Below are 24,448 nucleotides of genomic sequence, written 5' to 3' on the forward strand. Positions count from 1 at the left end.
GGGTTGACAGGATATTTCCAGCACTGGGTCCCCAGCTATGCTTCCCTGGCTAAATCCCTCTACGCAGCCACAAAAGACACCCCTACTGGACCGCGCTCTTCAGAAACAGAGGTCCAGGAGGCTTTCTACAACCTCTGCTCAGTTTTGCTGTCCTCTTCCCCACTGTTCCTGCCCAATCCCAACCTCCCCTATCACCTATACACTGATGAAAAAGGGGGCATAATTTTTAGAGCCCTCATACAGTCTGAAGGCCCTGAAATGCTGCCAGTGACATTTATCTCCAAACAGTTAGACCCCACCACCCGGAGATGGTTCCCCTGCCTACGTGCCCTGGCAGCAGCAGCTTCTCTATATGCAAATGCAAAACAAGAGAGAGGGGATTCCTCACCACCAAGGGATCACCCATCTCTAATGCCCCCCTAATCGCCAAGCTCCTGGAGGCCATCTCACAGCCCACCCAGGTAGCCATCCTGCATTGAAAAGGACATCAGACGACTCGTGACACGGTTTCCCTAGACAACAATAAGGCTGACCAGATGGCAAGACAGACAGCCTTACAACAGGGGCCTCTGCCTATACTATTTCTCAGGACCTTCCTTACACCTAACTACTCAGAGGCCAAAATGGAGGCCCTCCTCTCACAGGAGGGCGCTTCCAAACACCCCTCGGGACAGATCACACTCCACAACAAACTAGTCCTACCCAAAAGACAGAAAATGTCCAAAAGACAATGTCCATTATCACCCAGATTCATGACTCTTTACACATTGGGCCCCATGCACTTTTGACCTTTCTTAGCCCTCTCTTTTCCCCATTACACCTCCGACCTACCATTCAGGCAGTCCATCATCGCTGCCTAATCTGTGCCAAGACCTCTCCTCAAGGAGGACTCAGGCCACCACAAGAAACTCACCAGCTGAGGGGACACCTGCCAGGACAGGATTGGCAGATAGACCTTACTCACACGCCTAGACATCAGACCTTCCGGTATATACTGGCCTCAGTCATCAGGCAAGGTAAAACGGGCTAACAGCATCCTCAAGGCTCATCTGACCAGGTTAATGGCAGAACTTCGTCTCTCCTGGGTTCTTCTCCTGCCAGCAACCCTGACCCACATATGGGCAACTCCTCATGTCAAGATGGGTTTGACACCTTTTGAACTGCTGACTAACCTTCCGGATCCCCCAAACCCCCTTCTGGAGACTTACTTGTCCTATTTCACTCTCCTGAGGTCCCTACTTAGAAAACACTCTGACCATGTCCTCCCTCAACCTGTCAGAGACCACACCCAGGCAATCCCACCCCCCGCTTTGGCACCAGGAGATCAGGTTCTCCTAAAAACGCTGACGTCTCAACACCTTCAGCCCCAGTGGACTGGGCCTTTCATGGTGGTCCTCACCACCCCTACAGCAGCCAAACTGTGGGGACACGAGCCGTGGTACCACATCACACGGCTCAAACCAGCTCCACTACACGGCCTGCCTTCTCCCAAACCCCTAGAGACTTACATCTCTAAAATCTTGGGACCTACCAAGATCACCATTACTAAGACACCCCTGCCTCCCGCCGGTGAGTGACACACCCCATCCAATGCTTGTCTGGCCTCATCTACTGCGGCTGTTGCCAATCACAACTCTGGCTATACTCTTCACCATTAGACTGGCTGTCATGGCCCCCTAGGACTGGCTGCTCACACTTTGACTTTTACTGGCCCTTGCTTAACTTATTATCTGTTCACTACTCCTGGGGTGCTATTCCTTTGGGACAGCCTGACCTGGCCATATGTCTCTCATCCTAGCCTGCCTTAAAGACTTTATCTTGACCCTACTACAGGACCTTTGGCTGGCTACCCCGATTATTGACTGTGACTCTCATTCAGGCAATTTCTGATCTGCACTTACAGGAGACCTTCCTCCTTTTTACAAAATCTCAAATTGACTTCTTCTCTTTTATCACTCTCCTCCTAATATCATGGGCTTCCCTGGTGGCTCAGAGGTTAAAGCATCTGCCTCCAATGCGGGAGACCCAGGTTTGATCCCTGGGTCAGGAAGATCCCCTGGAGAAGGAAATGGCAACCCACTCCAGTATTCTTGCCTGGAGAATCCCATGGACTGAGGAGCCTGGTGGGCTGTAGTCCATGGGGTAACAAAGAGTCGGACACAACTGAGTGACTTTACTTTCCTAATATCATAGCTAAACATGCTCTTGCCACTATTCCTCCTGGCCATGATAATATGGGTGAGACAACCTACGCCCTGCCCCCAGGGCTGCACCGAATGAGACCGCTGGGGAACTGGGTTCACAGCCTACACTTATGTCCACTGAGACTGTTATGTCTCACCCACCCAGCCGTGCTCCCATGGGGGTAAATGGTATTGGACGGCCAAGAGCCTTGGGACTGCCAAATCAAGCTCAGTCTCTAACTGCTATAAAGCTAGGGGCAAAGATCTCTGTTTTACCATGCAAACTCACTACGGAATGACAGATAGGAAGGGGGCCCAAGATCAGAAGTGAGAACTAGTCCAACATAAGGTCCAACAAGACCTCATAAAGTTGGCAACTGAAGCCTCTGATTCACACCATAAGCCCAACAATTCCTAGACCAGGTTCATCAGGTGCTCAAAACCCCTAGATTTTCCATCCCAAATTTTCACCAGCCTCAATGGCACCTATCAGACCCTGACTGAAACCTCACCAAACCTCTCATGTTGGCTCTGTCTTCCTTTGAGACCTCGACCGTTCCTTGCCCAACTGATCCCCAGGAAATGGATAGAGGCCCAAAATCTCACTCGAAATGTCACAGAAGTAACTTTGTCAACGGGGCCCTTGACCACTGAGATACTGTACCTCCCAGCCAATGGCCCTTGTGTTATTGCCAACGACACCTCATTAACCACAGTGGCCTGTGACAGCTCGAGACGAGACCCCCCATCCCCAAACCCTCCGGCAATGGAAGACCAGCCAACCTGCCACCGCCGGAGGGCATTAGCTGCAGCTCCCCTGCTCCTCGGGGAAATTTATTCATGGCCTTAGGACTGGGGGTAGGAGGACTGGGATCAGCCACGCACTTCTACTATAAGCTCTCCGCAGACCTCAGTCGAGACCTGGACGAGGTGGCAGATTCCCTAATGGCATTACAAACACAGATAACCTCTCTGGCAGCAGTGGCTCTCCAAAATCAAAGGGCCCTAAACCTGCTAATGGCTGCAAAAGGGGGAACCTGTCAGTTCCTAAGGGAAGACTGTTATTTTTTTTCATTAATGCCTCGGGGATAGCTCAGAACAAGGTCCGAGAGCTGAGAGAGAGCATCAGACTTGGACAGGCTGAGTCAGACAGTTTTGATTTCTCGGGATGGTGAAAGACGTCTTGGCAAAATAGCTTCTCCCACTTCTGGGACCCCTCGCAGCCTTGTTCCTCATCCTGTCGATAAGACCTTGTGTTTTTCAGATCATCCTCCAGAGGGTCAGGGAGCTGACCCAGACGGCTACTGGACAGATGTTGATAGTAGCTGCATACTCCAAGCTCCTGTCCAGAGACCCTGAGGCCCCCTAAAGGTCACCGGAATCCGGCCACGACCCTCAGCCCCAGCGATGCCCCAGTTCAGCAGGAAGTAGCCAGAAGCGATAACGGCACCCCTTATCCTATCAAAAGGGTCAGAATGTAAGGCTGGACCCCGGGGGCCATGATAGGCCACCCCTCCTCTCCCTCCCGCTGGTGGGGGAAGTCCCTAATGGAAGAATCCTCCCAGATCCTGGGGACCAATGACAGCATACTTCACCAGTAAAGCCGCCTCACCCCAGCCACGTAGAAGGACCTGTCAGCCTGTGATGCCTTGGCCTGGCGACCTATCCGAACCCCCGTCCATCTAGCCTGATCATCCCTCGCAACAAACATATAAAAACCACCCCCAACATGTTCCGGGCGCGGACTTCCTTGGCCTGCCTCGTTCAGGTCCGGGAACCCTGCCTGGGAGTGCTTCCCCATTAAAGCCTGTTAGACACTCTTTTCGGTGCCCTGGTCATCTTTACCTAACAGTAATGTCATGAAATATAAAAGCAAAATTTTACTTAGAGTCACTTATAATTTTACTTAGAAGCACCTAACACTGCAGGAAGTCTTGACTGTGTTAAAGTTACAAGGTAAGTATTATTTTTATTGAATATCATTATTCAGGATTATGTCAATGATCCCAAACTAATTATGAATTTGGAATTGAAAAGAAAGTTCTCAATAGAAGAACCAATAAGATAATATACAGCATAATGACCATAACTAGTGATAATATAATAATGATAATGACATTACATATTTAAAAATTGATAAGAAACAGTAAATTTTAAACGTTCTCTTCAGAAAGAAGAAAATGTAACTATGGGTGGTGATGGTTGTTAACTATTTTTATGGTGGTGATCAATTTTCAGAATATACCAATGTTGAATCATTGTATCATATACCTGAAATAATTAATACAGTGTTACATCTCAATTATATTTCAGTAAAATAAAATATAATTTAAAAAGTATTTCTTTAAAAAGAACTATAAAGATCCAGAAAATACATGATTAAATATAAATAGTACTGTAATATTATTTGAAAATCACTGTCATTGAGAATATTTGCAAATATGTGGACTTTATAAAGCCTGGCATTGAATGAGGCCAATAATAACTGTGTTGAATGTATTCCAATAAGAACACAACCATAGGACTTAAAAAAGAAAATTTGAGGATAAAAGATTAAAAACAACTTAAAAAGAACACTTTAGTATAAAGCTTCAAGAACAATGTAATAGGTTAAGATAACAAAAATGTTGACAAAATTCTTTTCATTGTATGGCGCACTATTTAAGAATTCTAAGAAATAAGATTCATTTTTGAAGTAGAAAACATAGACTTAATTTAATATTTTAAAATAGATAATGGTGGCAACATGGTAATGGACAATTTATATGTTTAAAATACTCATTAATATAAAATGAAAACTGAGTGAACTAAATGTGAATGAAATAGCATTATGATAGTCATGCTTTAAATAGTGTATGTTATATAAATGTATTTTATTACTATGAGATTAATTCTATTTTTTTTTCAACAGTGAAAAGCCTGGTTGATATTTATTAAAATTTAACTGGTAGCTACAGGAACATAATATATAGAGAATTTCTTATGTGATCAGTTCAGTTCAGTTCAGTTGCTCAGTCATGTCTGACTCTGTGACATCATGGACTGCAGCACGCCTGGCTTCCCTGTCTATGGAGAATTCCCAGATCTTACTCAAACTCATGTCCATTGAGTCAGTGATGCCATCCAAACATCTCATCCTCTGTTGTCCCCTTCTCCTCTCGCATTCAATCTTTCCAAGCATCAAGGTCTTTTTAAATGAGTCAGTTTTGTGCATCAGGTGGCCAAAGTATTGGAGTTTCACGTTCAGCAAGTCTTTCCAATGAACATTTAGGACTGATTTCCTTTAGGATGGACTGGTTGGATCTCTTGCTGTCCAAGATATGCTCAAAGTCTTCTCCAACACCACAATTCAAAAGCATTAATTCTTCTGCGCTCAGCTTTCTTTTTAGTCCAACTCTCACATCCATACATGACCATTGGAAAAACCATAGCCTTGAGTAGAAGGACCTTTGCTGGCAAAGTAATGTCTCTGCTTTTTAATATGCTTTCTAGGTTGGTCATAACTTTTCTTCCAAGGAGCAAGCGTCTTTTAATTTCATGGCTGAAGTCATCACCTGAAGTGATTTTGGAGCCCAAGAAAATAAAGTCTGTCACTGTTTCCATTGTTTCCCCATCTATTTGAAATGAAAATATGGGACCAGATGCCATGATGTGAATTTTCTGAATGTTGAGTTTTAAGCCAATATTTTCACTCTCCTCTTTCATTTTCATCAAGAGGCTTTTTAGTATTCTTCTCTTTCTGCCATAAGGTTGGTGTCATCTGCATATCTGAGGTTATTGATATTTCTCCCGGCAACCTTGATTCCAGCTTGTACTTCATCCAGTCCGACATTTCTATGATGTACTCTGCATATAAGTTAAAGACGGAGGGTGACAGTGTACAGCCTTGATGTACTCCTTTTCTGATTTGGAACCAGTCTCTTGTTCCATGTTCAGTTCTAACTGTTGCTTCTTGACCTGCATACAGATTTCTCAGGAGGCAGGTTGGGTGGTCTGGTATTCCCATCTCATGAAGAATTGTCTAGACTTTGTTGTGATCCACACAGTCATAAGCTTTGCATAGTCAAGAAAGCAGAAATAGATGTTTTTTCTGGAACTTGCTTTCTTTTTCAATGATCCAACGGATGATGGCAATTTGATCTCTGGTTCCTCCACCTTTTCTAAACCCAGCTTGAACATTTGAAAGTTCATGGTTCTTGTACTGTTGAAGTCTGGTTTGGAGAATTTTGAGCATTACTTTGCTAGCTTGTGAGATGACTGCAATTGTGTGGTAGTTTGAGCATTCTTTGGCATTGCCTTTCTTTGGGATTAGAATGAAAACGGACCTTTTCTAGTCCTGTGGCCACTGCTGAGTTTTCTAAATTTGCTGGTATATTGAGTGCAGCACTTTCACAGCATTATCTTCCAGGATTTGAAATCGTTCAACTGGAATTCCATCACCTCCACTAGCTTTGTTTGAAGTGATGCTTCCTAAGGGCCACTTGACTTTGCATTCCAGGATGTTTGGCTCTAGGTGAGTGATCACACCATCCTGATTATCTGGGTCATGAAGATCTTTTTTGTGTAGTTCTTCTGTGTATTCTTGCCATCTCTTAATATCTTCTGCTTTTTTTAGGTCCATATCTATTTTGTCCTTAAATTCACCCATTCCAGTCCATTTTAGTTCACTGATTCCTAGTCCATTTTAGTTCACTGATTCCTAAAATGTCGACGTTCATCCTTACCATCTCCTGTTTGACCACTTCTAATTTGCCTTGATTCGTGGACATAACATTCCAGGTTCCTATTCAGTATTGCTCTTTACAGCATTGGATTTTACTTCCATCACCAGTCACATCCACCACTGGTATTGTTTTTGCTTTGGCTCTGTCTCTTCATTCTTTCTGGAGTTATTTCTCCACTGATCTCTAGTAGCATATTGGGCACCTACTGACCTGGGGAGTTCATCTTTCAGTGTCCTATCTTTGTGTCTTTTCATACTGTTCAGGGGTTTTCTGAAGGCAAGAATACTGAATTGGTTTGCTGTTCCCTTCTTCAGTCAACCACGTTTTGTCAGAATTTTCCACCACGAGTCATCTCTCTTGGGTGGCCCTACAGAGCATGGCTCATAGTTTCACTGAGTTAGACAAGGCTGTGGTCCATGTGATCAGGTTGTTTAGTTTTCTGTAATTGTGGTGTTCAATCTCTTTGTCCTCTGATGTAAAAGTATAAGAGGCTTATTGAAGATTCCTGATGGGAGAAGCTAACTGAGGAGAAAACTGGTTCTTGCCCTGATGGGTGGGGCCATGCTCAGTAAGTTTTTCAACCAATTTTCTTTTGAAGGGCGAGGCACTGTTCACTCCCTGTTATTTGACCTGAGGCCAAACTATGGTTGAGGTAATGAAGATAATTGTGACCTCCTTCAAAAGGATCACTATGTAGTTACTATGCCTTTAAGAACACTGGGAGAATTTGAAAGCAATGTCTATCAAAACAACCAATGAAGGAGCTTCCTTAGGGAGAGAAATTCATCTCTATTTAAACAAAGCAGAACAATGAAGCATTTTTAGAATCCCAACACCACTCCTCCTTTTCACAGTTTGGTTTGCCCTCTTTCAAATTAACACCCTGGCATCCACATTAGAATTGAAACTGACAAGGCATCCCTTTCATCCCTGACTGCCAAAACTCCTCACTAATAATAATTAGCCATTCCTGGCTTCTATCCAAGAGAGTTTAATAAATACTAGAATGGCTTGTGGGCCTCCGCTTCATTTCTTACTTCAGCTAAGGAATGATGGGTGGGGAGGAGGGAACACTACTCTATGGAATAAGATTTGCTGAATAGCATCAGGGCAGCAAAATGACTTCTCAGCTGTCTATTAATGAATAATCATTATTTACATATATGTTTTATGTTAGTGTATGTGTAGAAATGTTCATTCAAATAGGTCATATTTAGCTTAATAAAGTTTATTTCTATACCTGTCTTAGAAAATGTGCAGTATATAGCATTGGAACATTTGATAATAACTTTTTGTACATTTCATATGGTGTGCTTTATGAGGAAGTGTAACTGGTTTTGATTTCCAGGTAAACATGATTTATAATATTCCACATCTATACAATAAAATAATGTGGGTGATATTTAAGATTACTCATTATGACTGTATCTTTTAGTTAATGAGTAAATATTTCAGTATGGTTTGTAATGTTACCTATCTTAAATTTTTAGAGCGCATACTGAATGCCTTGATAAGAGCAGGTGTTGCCATAATTATTAGAAGAAATATTATGGTGTGGGAAGTTTCTTTCCAAACTTCTGGTTTGGAAGAAGGCATTTCTATTCCAATCTTTTGGGGAAGGAAAATAATGAGAACAGTTATTTTAGTTTTTCTCACGTTTTACTCTGCTAGGCAGAAGGGAATGACATCTGATTGGTAAAAAATGGAAGGGGCTGGGCAAAGATGGTTTTGTTTTGCTTTTTTTCAAGAGTAGCCTATTTCCAGGATCCATTCATTCTCTGTGTCCTAGGGCCAGTCTGCTCCATGAAGGAAAAAAGACTGGCACCCAAGAGTATTGGACAAGTCTGGTGTTCAGAGAAGAGGAGTTAGGTTCTCCATACAGCCACTGGCTCAAGTAAATATCTTTACCTCTATGTCACTATCTCCTGAGCCTTATTTTAAAACTCTTCAAAAGCTGTAGAGGAAGAGTCAGACCTGTTTATTTGCTATAAAACTCTGATCCAGCTGCTCTGTGATGAATATAAACACATGGCACATGTGTGAATGTGTCTTATTATCTTTGGCAGTTTCTGGGTCCATTTTGCTAATCTGAAAGAAATATAGATGAAGCTTTGGCCCTTGTTTCAAGGTCTTAATCCCTGAATAATCCTCTGCCAAAAATGAAATATTTGGGAGTTTGTTTCATGAAATCTTATTAAAGATACTAAGAGACAAGAATATCACCTCACTAACTAACCAGTGTTACCTGCCCAGTTTCTGACTTGAGATTTCACTTTGATGAAACTTGTATGAAACTTGATTAGAAAATGAACTAACTTTTCTTATGAATTTCACAAGAAAATGATTTAATAGATCATTAGGAGAATTTAACTCTAACTTGGACCATATGTTCAGAACATAAGTATTAAACCCGTAACTAATTTTATAATTAAAATTTTGTTTTATCAACATATATTTATCTAACAATTAGAGTAGAAATCATCACTTTGGATTTTGAACAAGAATTAACACACTACAGTCAGGAATTCAGAACATTTATTGCAAGAGCTGAATAATTGTAAATAACGTAGAACTGGCAAAGCAGTAACAAGGATAATTGTTTAGATATTTATTCTGTCAAAGTCATCAAACACCCCTCACAAACCGACAAATATGTACTGTGATAAGTAATGCACCCCTACCCATTATTTTCCATTATACTGTGGAAAAAATGTGAATTGCTATTTACAAAGTAATTTTATTTTTGGTAAGAACAAATTATCTATCAGATTAGCAAACCATTTTTTTTATTTTATTTTATTTTTTTTTAACTTTTAAGCTGATGTTGAACCGTGGCATTAAGATAACTTTCACTTCTTTCAGTAAAAACATTTTGTTGCATGCTATTTATTTGTTTAAATCATCTGTCATGCCTTAACAAAAACCTCCTAAGAATGTTCAATTTTGGATTTGTTTGCACGTGCAACTGAGATCTTATTAACATTAGTTGTCACTCTGTTGGTTTGACCTAAGTGACAAGATGCTGGTACCTGCCAGGCATTGACCAACTATGATAACAAACAGTTAAACAGCAATAATTAGAGATTTATCCCTTAATATCCCCCAACTAGCCTACCTGGAGAATGTTCTGTTACATCATGAAGGCACAACACATTAAATATTTTGTGGCTATGATCTAACACTTGTGTTACAACAACATTATCATATATGAGGATCAACACAAACTGCCATTTCAACAAAGTTGTAGACACACATTTGCCCAATTGAAACTATTTTGAATATTAATTTTTCTTTAATATATGCTAATTTAATATATTAATTCTGAATGAGTGACAAGCACAGGATATTACTTCACTTTCTGAAAGATAACACTTTCCCATTAGTATCTCATTTAATGCTACTAAATAAGTGATTTTGCTTTTGCCTACTTTGAAAATAAGGATGTCAAGAAAATAGGTTCTGAATTTTCAAGCTTTTGCAGAAGTCCTTTATATATGAAGTTTTCATTTTTATCTTTATTTTTTAGAATTCCAGCAACATAAGCTATCATAAAAGAAGCAAGATTCCAGAACCTTTTCTTTAAACACAAGTATTTGAGATCTTTTGAACAAAGTGTGTCAAGACAGACTACTAACGCAGAAACACCTCACTAAAAGAAACAACAAAAATAACAACAAAGAGGTAAACAAAAAAAGGAAAGAAGCAACCATAAGACACAGAATTATGCTACAACATTTTTAGGTGAACGATATAAGTACACAAAGTTGTTAATAATAGCTTGCTTCTATTTACAAATACTTTAACACTGATTGACTTACAAGTGTCCACTAATGTTGTTAACAGCACAATAGGTTTAATGCTTATCTTTTTAAGTTTTGTTTGAAGTATAATGTCAAGTATAGCAGTCTCAGCACAGATCAATGACAAAAAGAGCACAATTTTCTAACTGGATATGTCTGTCAGTCACTCTAATCCATGGAACTTCCTTCCTCTCCAAATGCATATTCTATTATTCATAGCAGCAGTCCAGGGTCAAAATAAAATGCAATTAAAAAAAAGATATTTGCACAATGGAGACACTTCTGGAAAGTTTAATCAATCCTAGTAAATAAGATCTCATGGCTAGTAAAACTATCTTCTCTCTTATGTGATAAAACATTGTATCCTCCATGGTGCCAACACAAAATTATGGGTATCCCTGCTCTAAGGGGCATAGTTGTAGAGATCTATTGAATACATAAAGCTCTGACACACACGGTATTAGCATGTCTATTTAGATTAAAGTCCTTAGGTCCCATATGGCCTTTTTTTTAGAGTTGGTGCTCCTTAGGACTCTCAATAGCACCTCCTGCTTGCTTATAAGACTTCAGATTTGCCAAAGGAATGTCTGTCATGTGGCTGCCATTGTTGAAATGGCCTTCAGTGGAGACATACTGCTTACGGTCATTGAACTGGTTCCTGTTGCTATCTTCTTTCCAGGCTCTGGTCAGGGTGTGCCCATTCACAAGCTTGTCCTTCTTGATCCATTCTTTTTGGGGTGCAAAGGTTGAGAGAGGAGATTTAGGGTGTTGATATGGACCCAAGCCAGGAGGCATCCAGCAATTATCAGAGTGACCCAAAACCAAGCACTCTTGAGTGCACATCTCTGTAGCTTCAGCTAATCCTCGGGGGCCCAAGGGCCCATCTGCAGAGGACAAGAGACAGAGAAAGTAAGGAAAGAGAGTGGTTAGAGTTTTCATTTTAAATTATATCCTTAGAGAAAAATTGCACTGGTGATCTCATTTTCTCATGAAAATCGTATTAAGTTAAGCAATTCATAGATATGATTCCCCATCCTTTTTTTACCACTTTTTAATTTTTGCAATGTTGTGTTGGTTTCTGCCATACAACAATGCAAATTAGCCATAATTATACACAGATAATTATGCATATAATTATCTCCTCTCACCCTCTCCCCTTTATCCCCTCCTTGTCCTCCCCCTATCCCACCCCTCCAGGCCATCACAGAGTGCAGACTGTAATCCCTGTGCTGCACAGTATCTTCTTACCAGCTATCCATCTCACATCTGATAGTGTATATATGTTGATGCTACTTTCTCCATCTGTCCCACTCTCTCCCTCCACCACTGGGTCTACAAGTCCATTCTCTAGATTTGTATTTCCATTCCCTCCTTGAAAATAGGTTCATCAATACCTTTTTCTAGATTCCATATATATGCATTAATACACTATATTTGTTTTTCTCTTTCTGACTGACTTCACTCTGTGTAACAGGCTATAGGTTCATCCACCTCATTAAAACTGAAATTCATTTTCTTTTTTATGGCTGAGTAATATCCTATCCTTTTAAGAATTACATAGAAGGAATAAAATTCCTTGTTTTGGAGGTAAGAATTACTCTTTCCTTTAAGCCATTTTATATCTAGAGATACAGACAGATCAAAAAATAAGTAGATAGATATGGGTAAACACATATACCCATAATATATCATTTCAGAACAACTTTTTTCTATGACATATGTATTATTACTGATTTATGTCCTAATTCTCAATAAAAACTCATATTCATGAGAAATAATGAAATTTACAAAATTTTATGTACAATGCCAGATGTTAATTAAAAACTCCAAGAATACTAAAAGTGTTACTTGAAATGTAGTATTAAAAGTAAATACTGTGAATAGTTATACAAAATGATCTTCCATGTAAATGTATATCTTAATATGAAATTCATTAAAATAACTTTGCAACATTCTTTTTTAATTTAAGTAATAATTTTAAAGAACATTTTATCTAAAGTATACTACTAAAGACTCATCTGGTTGACTTCAAGCATTGTGAAATCCAAGTAAACAAAGATCCCATGTGGTTCCTTCCAAGCTTAACCTATTTTCTTGATTTATAAATGTATTAAATAACCCAAATTTCACTAGAGTGAAAGTCTAGCTAGGTTGCAAATTGGAACGCATAGAGTGTAATATTCAAAGAGAAAAAAGTCATCATAGATATTTCTCTCTCTCTCTCTCTTTTTTTTTAACCAGAAGGCAATCTAAAACGTTTTAACCATGATTTTGAAAGTAAACTATTCTCTGATTATGTAAAGAGAAAATCAGTTCTGTACTGAAAAACAGTAAGTGTCAAATGATTAAGGGTCAAATGGTTAAGGGTTAAGTTGGGTGTTCTGTTGTCGTGTTTTCTTTCCCTTTATTAAACAGTCAACTCATAAGTGATAGCTTGAAAATTAGGAATTGATTTTATGAATGAGATTAAGTATCGGATAGGCAAGAATGCTTGAGGCATAAAACATTTTCAAAAGCTAAGAGTCATCAGAATAGAAATGTAGAAGAAAACATCCCTGAAAGTTTGCCTGCTCAACAATTAAAAGAGCCAACAATTGGAATGTAGGTCTCTGCTAAATCCAAGTTAGCAATACTAATATTTTTAAGTGCCCAATAATTGTGGAGTATTTATGTTGATATCTATTTGTCTTAATAATATTCTAGTTATTTCTTGCATGGTAAAAAAAAATACCTGCTGAGATAGGTAACTGTTGTTGGCAAATACCTGACCTCCACACACAGCATCAGAACGGACACTGGATGTGAAAAGGGGGGGAAAAAATGTGCTTAAAATGTACCCTTGGTGGCTCAGAGGTTAAAGTGCCTGCCTCTAATGCAGGAGACCTGGGTTCGATCCCTGGGTTGGGAAGATCCCCTGGAGAAGGAAATGGCAACCCACTCCAGTATTCTTGCCTGGAGAATCCCATGGACGGAGGAGCCTGGTGGGCTACAGTCCATGGGGTCGCAAAGAGTTGGACACGACTGAGCGACTTAACTTTCACTTTCACTGAAATTTTAGTCTATTTTGAAATCTGAAGTCTGCTCTGTAGAATAACAGTAAACTTCCTTCCAATGTGATCCATAGTCCCATCCCCTCAAAAGCAAATAGTTTTATTTTTAAAACATGTTTGTTACTTAAAACTATTTCTCTCACAAAACTTCAATGATCACTTATTCACTAGGATATTTAATTTAACCTTCTCTATGAGAAACGCTGAGCTGGAAGAAGCACAAGCTGGAATCAAGATTGCCGGGAGAAATATCAATAACCTCAGATATGCAGATGACACCACTCTTATGGCAGAAAGTGAAGAGGAACTAAAAAGCCTCTTGATGAAAGTGAAAGAGGAGAGTGAAAAAGTTGGCTTAAAGCTCAATGTTCAGAAAACAAAGATTATGGCATCTGGTCCCATCACTTCATGGGAAATAGATGGGGAAACAGTGGAAACAGTGTCAGACTTTATTGTTTGGGGCTCCAAAATCACTGCAGATGGTGACTGCAGCCATGAAATTAAAAGATGCTTACTCCTTGGAAGAAAAGTTATGACCAACCTAGATAGCATATTCAAAAGCAGAGACATTACTTTGCCAAAAAAGGCGTCTAGTCAAGGCTATGGTTTTTCCTGTGGTCACGTATGGGATGTGAGAGTTGGACTGTGAAGAAAGCTGAGTGCTGAAGAATTGATGCTTTTGAACTGTGGTGTTGAAGAAGACTCTTGAGAGTTCCTTGGACTGCAAGGAGATCCAACCAGTCCATTCTGAAGGAGATCAGCCCTGGGTGTTCTTTGGAAGGAATGATGCTAAAGCTGAAACTCCAGTATTTTGGCCACCTCATATGAAGAGTTGACTCATTGGAAAAGACCCTGATGCTGGGAGGGACTTGGGGCAGAAGGAGAAGGGGACGACAGAGGATGAGATGGCTGAATGGCATCACCAACTCGATGGACCTGAGTATGAGTAGACTCCGGGAGTTGGTGATGGACAGGAAGGCCTGGCGTGCTGCGATTCACAGGGTCACCAAGTGTAGGACACGACTGAGTGACTGAACTGAACTGAACTGAACTGATTAGCCTTTCTCTGTCCTCTGAATTTTGGCCACACTTTAAAATTTCAAACTAATTTCTTCCTTATAGGTTCACTTTGGTGTATTCCTTGACTCTGTATCCAAAAAGCTAACACATTTTGATTTTGTTCAAACTAATCCACACCCCTTCCGTCAGAATCACAGGCCTAGAAAATGCTTTTGTCTGGCTTGTTTTCATTTAATTACTGACTCTATCAAGGGGTAGTTTGCTTCCCCTGTACCACAGCAAGCTTCCCTAACTTTGCTAATTCATATCTTGTATGCACTGGGAAGATGTCCACAGATCTTCCCCTATAAATGCATAACAAATTCCCTAATTGAACCCACTCAACTTTTACATTATGACATTTTTGTCTTTAGGGTTTGTACACTCATGGGTATACATTTTTATTTTTGTTTTCTCTCAACTAGATTTAAAATCCATTCATGAAAAAAAAAAAAGAATGATCTGTTTTCTGATTCTTCATGGTGCTAAACAATAGCAATGACTTACGCACAATGTTAATTGTTAATTAAATTTTTATGAGGTTGAAAATGTTCTGAGAAATTATTAAAGACATTCTCCACTTAAAAGGCAGAATTTAAGTAATCAGAATATGCTGGTTTCACAAATATCATACCAAAAGCTTCCTCAAAAACAAATCTCTTCGCCTTAGCAATACTTGTGACAGTTGAAAGTGAAAGTGAAGTCGCTCAGTTATGTCGGACTCTTTGCAACCCCATGGACGGTAGCCTACCAGGCTCCATGGTCCATGGGATTTTCCAGGCAAGAATACTGAAATGGGCTGCCATTTCCTTCTCCAGGGGATCTTCCCAACCCAGGGACTGAACCTGGGTCTCCTATATTGCAGACAGATGCTTTACCGTCTGAGCTACTAGGGAAGCAAGTGAATTATTTAACTTCTCTGTTAAATATGTTCACTCCTTTCTAGACATCAATGGAGATAATCACAAATTTGATATATAATATATCTTTAGGTCTATCAATGAATTCTTAACTTTTACTATTCCAGAATCATTAGTACATTTTTCTTTTCTTGTTAATAGCTCCAAAGTGGTGGTGGTGGGGGATTATTAGCTACCTTAGAAATATCAATAGCATTAGGATTTTATAGAGTATACAAAAAGAGAGTATGAAAGATTATTTTTATATAGTCTTATCCAACATACTTTACTATCTTATTAAATTGAGGGTATTACCCAAGAATTGTGTGTGTGTGTGTTGTGTGGACCTGAAATCTTCAGCACTGAGTGACACATTTTAACAAAAATAGTGTGCATTGTTTTTCAGAACTGATAACATTTATTTATTCCATTATTATTTACTGAGCATGTACTGTATGCTGACACTGTGACAGGCACTGGGAATATAGCAGTTAACAAAGCAGACGTCAATGCTGTCCCCATGGAACTATGCGTCTAACCTGGGAAACAAATAATTGCCATAAAAGCAGTGAACCAAGAGAAGACAAAAGGGTGTCGTTGGGAAGGAGGTAGGATTTAAGGAGGCTTGTCTCTTCACAAGTAAACAGGGGTACTTTGTTCCTAGTTATATAATTTCTACATTTTTCTGAAATTTCTTACAGATAACTGATAATTTTAAGACATTTACAGTTAACATTTGTGTGTACTATACAAAATCTTTAACTTACAAATATGCTTTTCCATTAGTGTTAATTGCTCTTTGAAAAATGTATGTGATTCATTCTTGTAAATAAATTTGAAAGCTTCTGATAAAGTCTGTAAATAAATTTACAGAAGTTCTGTAGATTCTTAGGTCAGTCTTTTAGTTATCTGATTGCTTTACAAAATTTAAAGATTCATCAAAAAATGGTACACAACACAATGATGGCAATTGCATGAGAGCCAGGTTTTGTTACCTATAGCCCTAAAAAAGAAAGCCCACCAGGCAGGGCCCCATGGAAGGTTGTACTAAGAACAGCATAAAAATAAGCTAGAATTGTATTGGACAGTTTATGTATCGCCAACCAGAGTGGGAAGAGCTAGGTTCCAAGTACCCTTTGTGGATTGACTGATTTGAATAATTTTTCAGGTTCTAGGGCACAGAGGCTGTCTCAAGTTATCTGACAACCTGACCTTTCCAGCAGTTAGGGTGTGTGCTTCATGACATACAAGTGTGAGAGCTCTAGAAGGGAAGTGGTGGGATATGAATTAACTCAGAAAGGGAAAGTGACCAGCCAGGATCACAGAACTGGGTCTAACCATCGTCTATTTATATAGAGATTTACCTATCTATCTATATAACCTCATTACAATTTGTTCATATAATTGAGCTCCTTTGTTGGAAAATTTACTTTGCTTATTTTCTGGCAAGTTTCTATTTTAGGACCTGACATTAAATATGGAAACTTTTACTCTTTTTATTTTGACCTATGTATAATTTCCAGTGGTTGCCTAAAACTCACACACACAATATGGGTTTTATTTTGAGAAATAGCAATGCTTCCAAGTATTATTCCCATAAAGTCTGTGTCATGAATTGGTAGAAAAAATAAAAACATTTTTATCATGAATTATTAAAGAAAACACAGTCATTCTACTGATTTACTAAATATCCTGGTCCTTTAAAAGTTTATAATCTGAAGCATCTTAAACATTAAATAGTTTCCAGTTAATTTTTTTCATTTTTAGAACCACTTACTGAATTGTTTTACATTTTTAAAAAGGAGAAAGACATTCTTCATAAAGCATTAGTATTTAATGTTGTTATTTTCAAAATATAATTGAAAATAATTCATGATTCTCAATCAAATATATAGCATTTAAAATATCAGGGTTTCTTTGCTAATACTGCAAAACCTGTATGCACTGAAATATCCTTTATCATTGACATATATTTATTTTTAATGTCATCACTATAAGAGGTTGTCTTAATTGATAAATAATTGTATTTATTTTTCATAATTCACTCAACAAGTGTTTATTGAATATCTAAACGTGTTATGTGTATCAGAAATATGCTGGATTCTTAATAAAATTTGAAATTGTATGTGTGCATTTGTGCAAGTGCATGCGTGTGTGATAACACTTCCCTACTTCTCCAAATTTTTCATAAATTTTGATGTCCTATTTCGGTCATGTTATACAATATCTACTTAGAATTCAGATCAGAATTTAAAACTGCTTAGAAATACTTTCCATAATTTCAGCCTTATACTAATTACTTCCATTTTATTTTTAAAATGTATTTTAAAACCCTATCATGATTTTTTTAACACTGAAATATTTATTGATTAAAAAAAAGCTAAATTACTTTTGCCCCTCTCACAATCTGCAATCTTTGAGTTTGGTTATCTTTCATGGTTTTTGAATGTCTAAAGACACAAATGTTGATAAAACTGTCCAAGCCATCTGTCTCTGCATTTAAATGCTGAAAGCAAAAACGAAAGCACATGAAAAGCTTCTTGAAAGTCATCTCAGTTAATGTTTATATCAGGTCTCAATGTATTTCCCTCTCCATCTTTGCCCAATTCACCTTCCTGCTCAAAACCAAACAACAACAACAACAACAACTTGTTTATGATTTAGGCATCAACAGCTGTCATAGAGCTGTTTGAATTGCTGACTTTTAATGTGCAGGTTCAAAATGTAAAACTATCCAATTTGATGGATCTCCAGCTATACTTCAATGGCAGCATACTTGAATGAGTTTTGATCTCATTTTGTTATACCCAGAAGCAGAATTGTTACTTCATTGATTAACTCACTACTGATATTAACAAGTGCCTTCTGGCCTGGTGTCCACCTGTTTTTCGACCTGATGATTTGAAACCCTTTCTTTCCAAAGATCGAAACTGATAAACCAAGATATAAAAAAAAACATGAGAACTTTCATATTTCTCATTAGATTTCAAACTATACGACAGTTTGGACTTTTATATGAATAAATTTTCCTTAGAATTTTTTCCTATTGGGTAAAATAAGACTAAACAGACTGCCAAAATTGAATTGTAAAATAGATATCATTTTTATATCATTTTGGTTCAAATTCATCACATCTCACTCAATTTTTGTCTCATTCAAATTTTATTATAGAAAAATATCTCTTTCATGCAAAACATATCTGATTGTCATGTTATAATGGCCTTTTTGTGGTTAGACCATATATCATTATTTTTATGCAAAACAACTGTTAAGTTCCAGTTTTACTGTATTTTCCTCAGAAAAAGTATCTTAAAAGGTAGCATGAATGTAGGATGCAAAGAGTTGTACATCACTAAACATCTTAAAGTGGAAGATATATCCACTGACTTGAACTTTGCTGAAGCAGTTTACCTGATCTCTAGGGCCAGTGATAAAATTCCTTGTTTTAACAAAATTTCTGGATAGAGTAGGTTTTTATCCTATTACTTTGCTTTGTACTTGCTATTGATTTACTGAGAAAAATCTTAGTTATTATACTTGCTCCTTTCCTTACTCAACTTCCTATAAAAAGTTTTAGGGAAACAAAAATTCTCGCCTACTACACTTTTAGGTAACTTTAGTATCTCTAAGAGACCAATATAAAAAACTTGGTATTTTTACTATCTCATTTTCACCCTCAGTTTATTTCTAATTGTTTTACATTTTTGTGAGATAAGATGCAGTGGTGATAACAATTTCGTATCATGGATTACCCTGAGTAGAAAGCTAAGTCACTTTATGGGGGCTCCTATTATCTCCACACACCATTGATGAGTTTCATATATGAATCAAATTGATGAATTTGCTTCCAGTCTAAAAATGGTCAAAGTTAATTTTGAATATGAGAGTTGACATGAAAACTGAGGAACCTGCTCAGCATTGCTCATATATCCTTTTGGTATATGATCTCTATTTTAGATCACATTATCCTATATCCAATTGATAATTTAAAATCAATATTACATGGGAATAGATATGAGTTATTACTCTGCCCAGAGAAACAATCAAGGGACACAAATTTCAATCCCATATAAACTCAGATTTGCATATAAAATAGTATAGCATAGTTATGTGGACAGTCTAAATTCAAAAATAAATCTGGCAAATTTGATTATGCCTATGGGAAAAATTTTTCATTCATTCACTGAATAATTTTTGTTTGATCTCATTAGGTTCAAGAGATTCTTGCATAGAGTATCTAAATTCAGAACTAGTTCATAAATCTCAGGTCAGGTGATCATCATAACTCAGGCCAACAGAAATAGATTTAAGACCAATGAATGGACAGGGCAGACTAGCATGCTGCAGTCCATGGGGTTGCAAAGAGTCAGACATGACTGAGTGACTTTACTGAACTGAAAACAATGAATTAGTATAAACTTTGTCAAATTAATTTTAGATTCACTATTTCCTAGTTTCTCATCTAAAAACTGAGAGTCAAAGATTAAATTTTGATGCATGACATCTACCAGCCTTTTATTCCTTTGTTAAATATCACTGTGGTTTGTCATAGATAATCACATTTTCAGTGTTATTTTCATTTTACTAATGAAAAGTCCAAGATAGAGCAAAGAAATTATAAATCAACTGTTCCTGTAGTATATTACTTACATCATATTAAGTCCTGGAATGTGAAAGTATGATTGGAACAAGTATTTATATTTATCAATCTAAGTAAAAGCTATAATCTAACTTTAAGTTAATAGCTCAAATTTAAACTCAAAATTGTGACAGCATCTACAGTCACCTTGAGAAACAAATACAGAAATCTCATACCAGCAGGATCTGACAAAACCTTTGGTTAACAAGTAAACAAGGATTAAATGTTTTACACGTTCTGTTCCTCATACAGATTTTTTCCTTGGTCACAGATGAAAAGTCAACATTTGTGGATGGAGTCAGTCCAAATGCAATAACACATGGCCAGCCTGAGCAGCAGATTCTCTGCCAGAGAGGATATTGCTATTTGGACAGACTTTATAGCTCACAAAGAATGGAGAGTGCCTCCTTATAAATCTTTAGCTTTCTACAGCATGGCTTGAATATCAGGTCCCTTTCTTTTTTTCTGATCTGCTAAAGCTAATGGCTGTAAAGAAAATATCTTAGATAATTTTATTGATTCACCATTCATGTTAGATGTTGCAACCAATGAAATGACAGTGGTCTAAGGTTACTGGTTATTTAAATTAACTCAAATTTTTACCCAATTGCATGGTATGTAATAGCTTATTTACATTATTGCAAACTATATCTTCTTTCTCCTATAGTTCACTATTTCTTTTTCTCATATTTGATGTTTTTCATTTTACAAAGTTATTCATATACTGATATTTCCTGAATTACTGTTCATTTCCTAAAATCTGTATAACTTCTCAAGAAACTACAGTAAATCTTATTTGATATGTGACACGTTTTTAGGAGTGAATCTCATGTATGAAGAAATGAAGTAATTCATTATAGATGAATTTCAGGCTGAGATTCAAGTTTAAAAAGAAGCAATTTATAAAGTCTTACCTCCTCTTAAAAAACTCTCGGTACTTGTCTGAATCCAGACCAGTAGTACATAACACTGTGAAGTAATTTATCTTCACACACTTTCCACTATCTCATATTTCAGGTGTATTTAATTAGAATGAAAAAACTGTTGAAGTTTGTTCTTATTGACCCAGTTCTCTGATCATTTTCACCTGGTACCCTTAAGTGCAGCCTTGTTCCCTCCTGAGTCAGACATTCTACTTCTCATGATCTCCAAAGGGTGTAGAGACTTGTCCTTGGTTATTTTAAGCAATGGGCAATTTGTGAAAAACATTTTGGTAAATTGTTAAACATTTAAAGGCTTCACAAATTTTATATTTTAAAAACTATCTGAAAGATTTTCTTTTTTAAAAAATAGAATAAGGTATCCCATGTGATCTGTAGGGATGTGTGTGTGGGTGTGTGCGTTTACACATAGATTTTACCATAACTTTGAATTAATAGACTGTAGACGAGTGCGTCTCAAATGTTAATGTGCATATGAACGACCTGGAGAAAATGTTAAAATGCAGAATCAGATTCAGTAAATCTGGGATCCTGAGCTCCTTCATTTCTAAGGATCTCTCAAATACTGTTGCTTCAAGGCCCTCTCTTGGAGATGCAAGCATATTGAGTACTTACCTATCTCCATGGGATACTTTCCCAGTGTTCTATACAATTTAAAGTTCTCAAATATGTGTTTGAATCAGAGTTAGCTGGAGGGCTTATCATATAAATTGCCTGGCCATAACCAGTAGTTTTCATTTTATACATTTAAGGTGGCGCCTTGAACTTTGTTCTAACAAGTTCCCTGGTGCTGTTATACTTTCCTGATTTCTCCAGGCCAACGCTAGCCTCTGTATTTCAATTCCATTTGATGACACCACAGCTTTTTCCAGATCCTGCTCAGTGTTCTTCATCTACACTTCTAAGTGAAATTACATCATTATGCAGTCTTATAAATTGTACATATATATATATTAGTGATTCCCCAACTTACATTTTCAGCCCTATTATCATTCTCTTGTGGCAATATCAACATATCTGACTCATGGCTCCTCCTATATTTCTGACTCATGGCTCCTCCTATATTTCTAATTGGCATTTCCAATTAATATAATTCTTTCTTTTTTTCCCTAAACATGGTACTCTTCCTGAAATTACCATTCTTGTGTATGGCACACCAATCACCTGCTTGCTCCCTTCAGAAACAAACAAACAAACAAAGGAGTCAGACTTGGCACCTGATAGACAGAAATCTAAGTTTCTCTAACCTAATTCCTGGGACTAGAAACATACAATATCACACAAGTGGTAATGTTAAATTATATGGTTATTACATACTGAAGGTTTCTGTCTGACAAATTCATATGTTGAAACCAATGTGATGGTATTTGGAGGAAGGATCTTTGGGAAAGGATCAGGTTTAGATGAAGTCATAAGGGTGAAGTCCTTGTGATCAAATTAGTGCCCCTATAAAAAGAGACCAGAGAACTAGATTGTTTACTCTCTCTCTCTCTTTCTTTCTCTTTCTGCCATGTACAGCAAGAAAGGCACTGTTTGCCAACTAGGAAGGGAAATCTCCTCAGACACCAATTTTAGTCCTCCCAGCCTTCTAAATTGTGATAAATAAATGTTCCTTGTTAAAGCAAGTCTATGATATTCTGTTAAAGCAGCTTGTACTAAGAGAATGGCAACAGTGGATTTGCAGATATAATAAGGACAACTCAGCAACAAATAAAGTTGATTTTTAGTTAAGAATCTAAACTATATTTGGACCTAAAATAATCACCTGAACTCTTGAAAATCAGGGAGATTTCTTTAGCTATTGGAGAAAGAAATTCAGATTCAAAGCACAAGAAAGATTCATTATGTCACTGGTATATTTGAAGATGGAAAGGATCACGTGAAAAGGATTGGAGAGCAGCTTTTAACAGCTGAGAGAAATCCCAGCTAGTCAGTCATCAGGATAACAGGGATCTCAGTCCTATAACCACAGGAACAGGATTCTGCCAACAGTCCATGTGAGTTAGAAAATCGGATTCTTTCTCAGAGCCTCAAGAAAGTAGTCCAGTACAGTTGATAACTTGATTTTGGCCTGTGAGACCCTATCTATGGCAAGCGCACTTGGACTCCTGAGATAATAAATGGCTGGAAACTGAGATGATAAATTTTTGTTGCTATAACTAAGTGATGGTGATTGTAACTCATAGACTGCTAATATAATGTCTGTTTCTTACTCAAGATACACACAGTCAATCAGCAAGTTTTTCAGCCTACCTCCATCCCTAAAAACTCACCACCACAAGTTACTATTATTTCCTAGCTGGATTCCCTTATTTCACTTTGTGACAATCTATGCTCTGATCCTTAATTAGAGCCATGTATAACACCAACTGGATGGACATGAATTTGACTGAACTCCGGGAATTGATGATGGACAGGGAGGCCTGGTGTTCTGTGATTCATGGGGTCACAAGGAGTCAGACACAACTGAGCGACTAAACTGAACTGATACATAGTTATTAGTAAATAGGTAGTATATTCTTATTAGTTTTCTTTTGCTGCTACAACAAATTATCACAAACTTTGCAACTTAAAAGAACATCATCTTATAGTTTTGGAGGTCAAAATTCTGAAAATACATTTCACTGGATTGAAGTCAAGGTGTTAACCAAGCTGCTTCATCCTGGCAACTCTGAGGGAAAAATCCATCTCCTTTCTTTCTTCAGCTTCTAGATGTTGTCTATATTTAATAGCTTCTGGGTCTTTCTCCATATTCAAAGCACATACTCCAAGTATCCATTTCTGTTATCACATTACCTTCTCTAACTCCTCCTGCACCCCTCTTTTAAGGACCATTATGATTACACCCTGCCTATGTAGCTAATCCAGGATAATCACATCTCAAAATCCTTAATTTAATCACATATTCAAAGTCTCTTTTGTGATGTAAGATCACATAGTTGCATGTTTGGGGATGAGGATGTAGATATATTTGGGGGTTATTCAGCCTAACACAGTATTTAATGCAGAACATTTTGGCTTACAAGGACTTCAGAATACAAGTCATACTCCTTTCCGTGGCTCAGAGTCCCATACTATCTGGCTCCTGCCCAACTCTCTGATTCATATCAGTACTCCCTCTGCCACTTTCTCTCCTCAACTCCACCTTACTCC

At 37.8% G+C, this 24,448-nt stretch overlaps 1 protein-coding gene across 1 annotated transcript in view; it reads right to left on the minus strand.

The window, feature by feature from the left end:
* Window positions 1–9,424: 9,424 nt before the first annotated feature.
* The window catches only part of PCDH9 (protocadherin 9), a 1,149,603-nt gene continuing 1,134,579 nt past the window's right edge, over window positions 9,425–24,448 (minus strand). The window contains exon 4 of the mRNA XM_040266853.1: window positions 9,425–11,591. Within this exon, the coding sequence (XP_040122787.1) occupies window positions 11,218–11,591 (374 nt within the window). The 3' untranslated portion in view covers window positions 9,425–11,217. The remainder of the gene's footprint in view (window positions 11,592–24,448) is intronic.

Source organism: Oryx dammah, unplaced genomic scaffold (assembly GCF_014754425.2).
Source record: "Oryx dammah isolate SB20612 unplaced genomic scaffold, SCBI_Odam_1.1 HiC_scaffold_24, whole genome shotgun sequence".
Taxonomy (NCBI): domain Eukaryota; kingdom Metazoa; phylum Chordata; class Mammalia; order Artiodactyla; family Bovidae; genus Oryx; species Oryx dammah.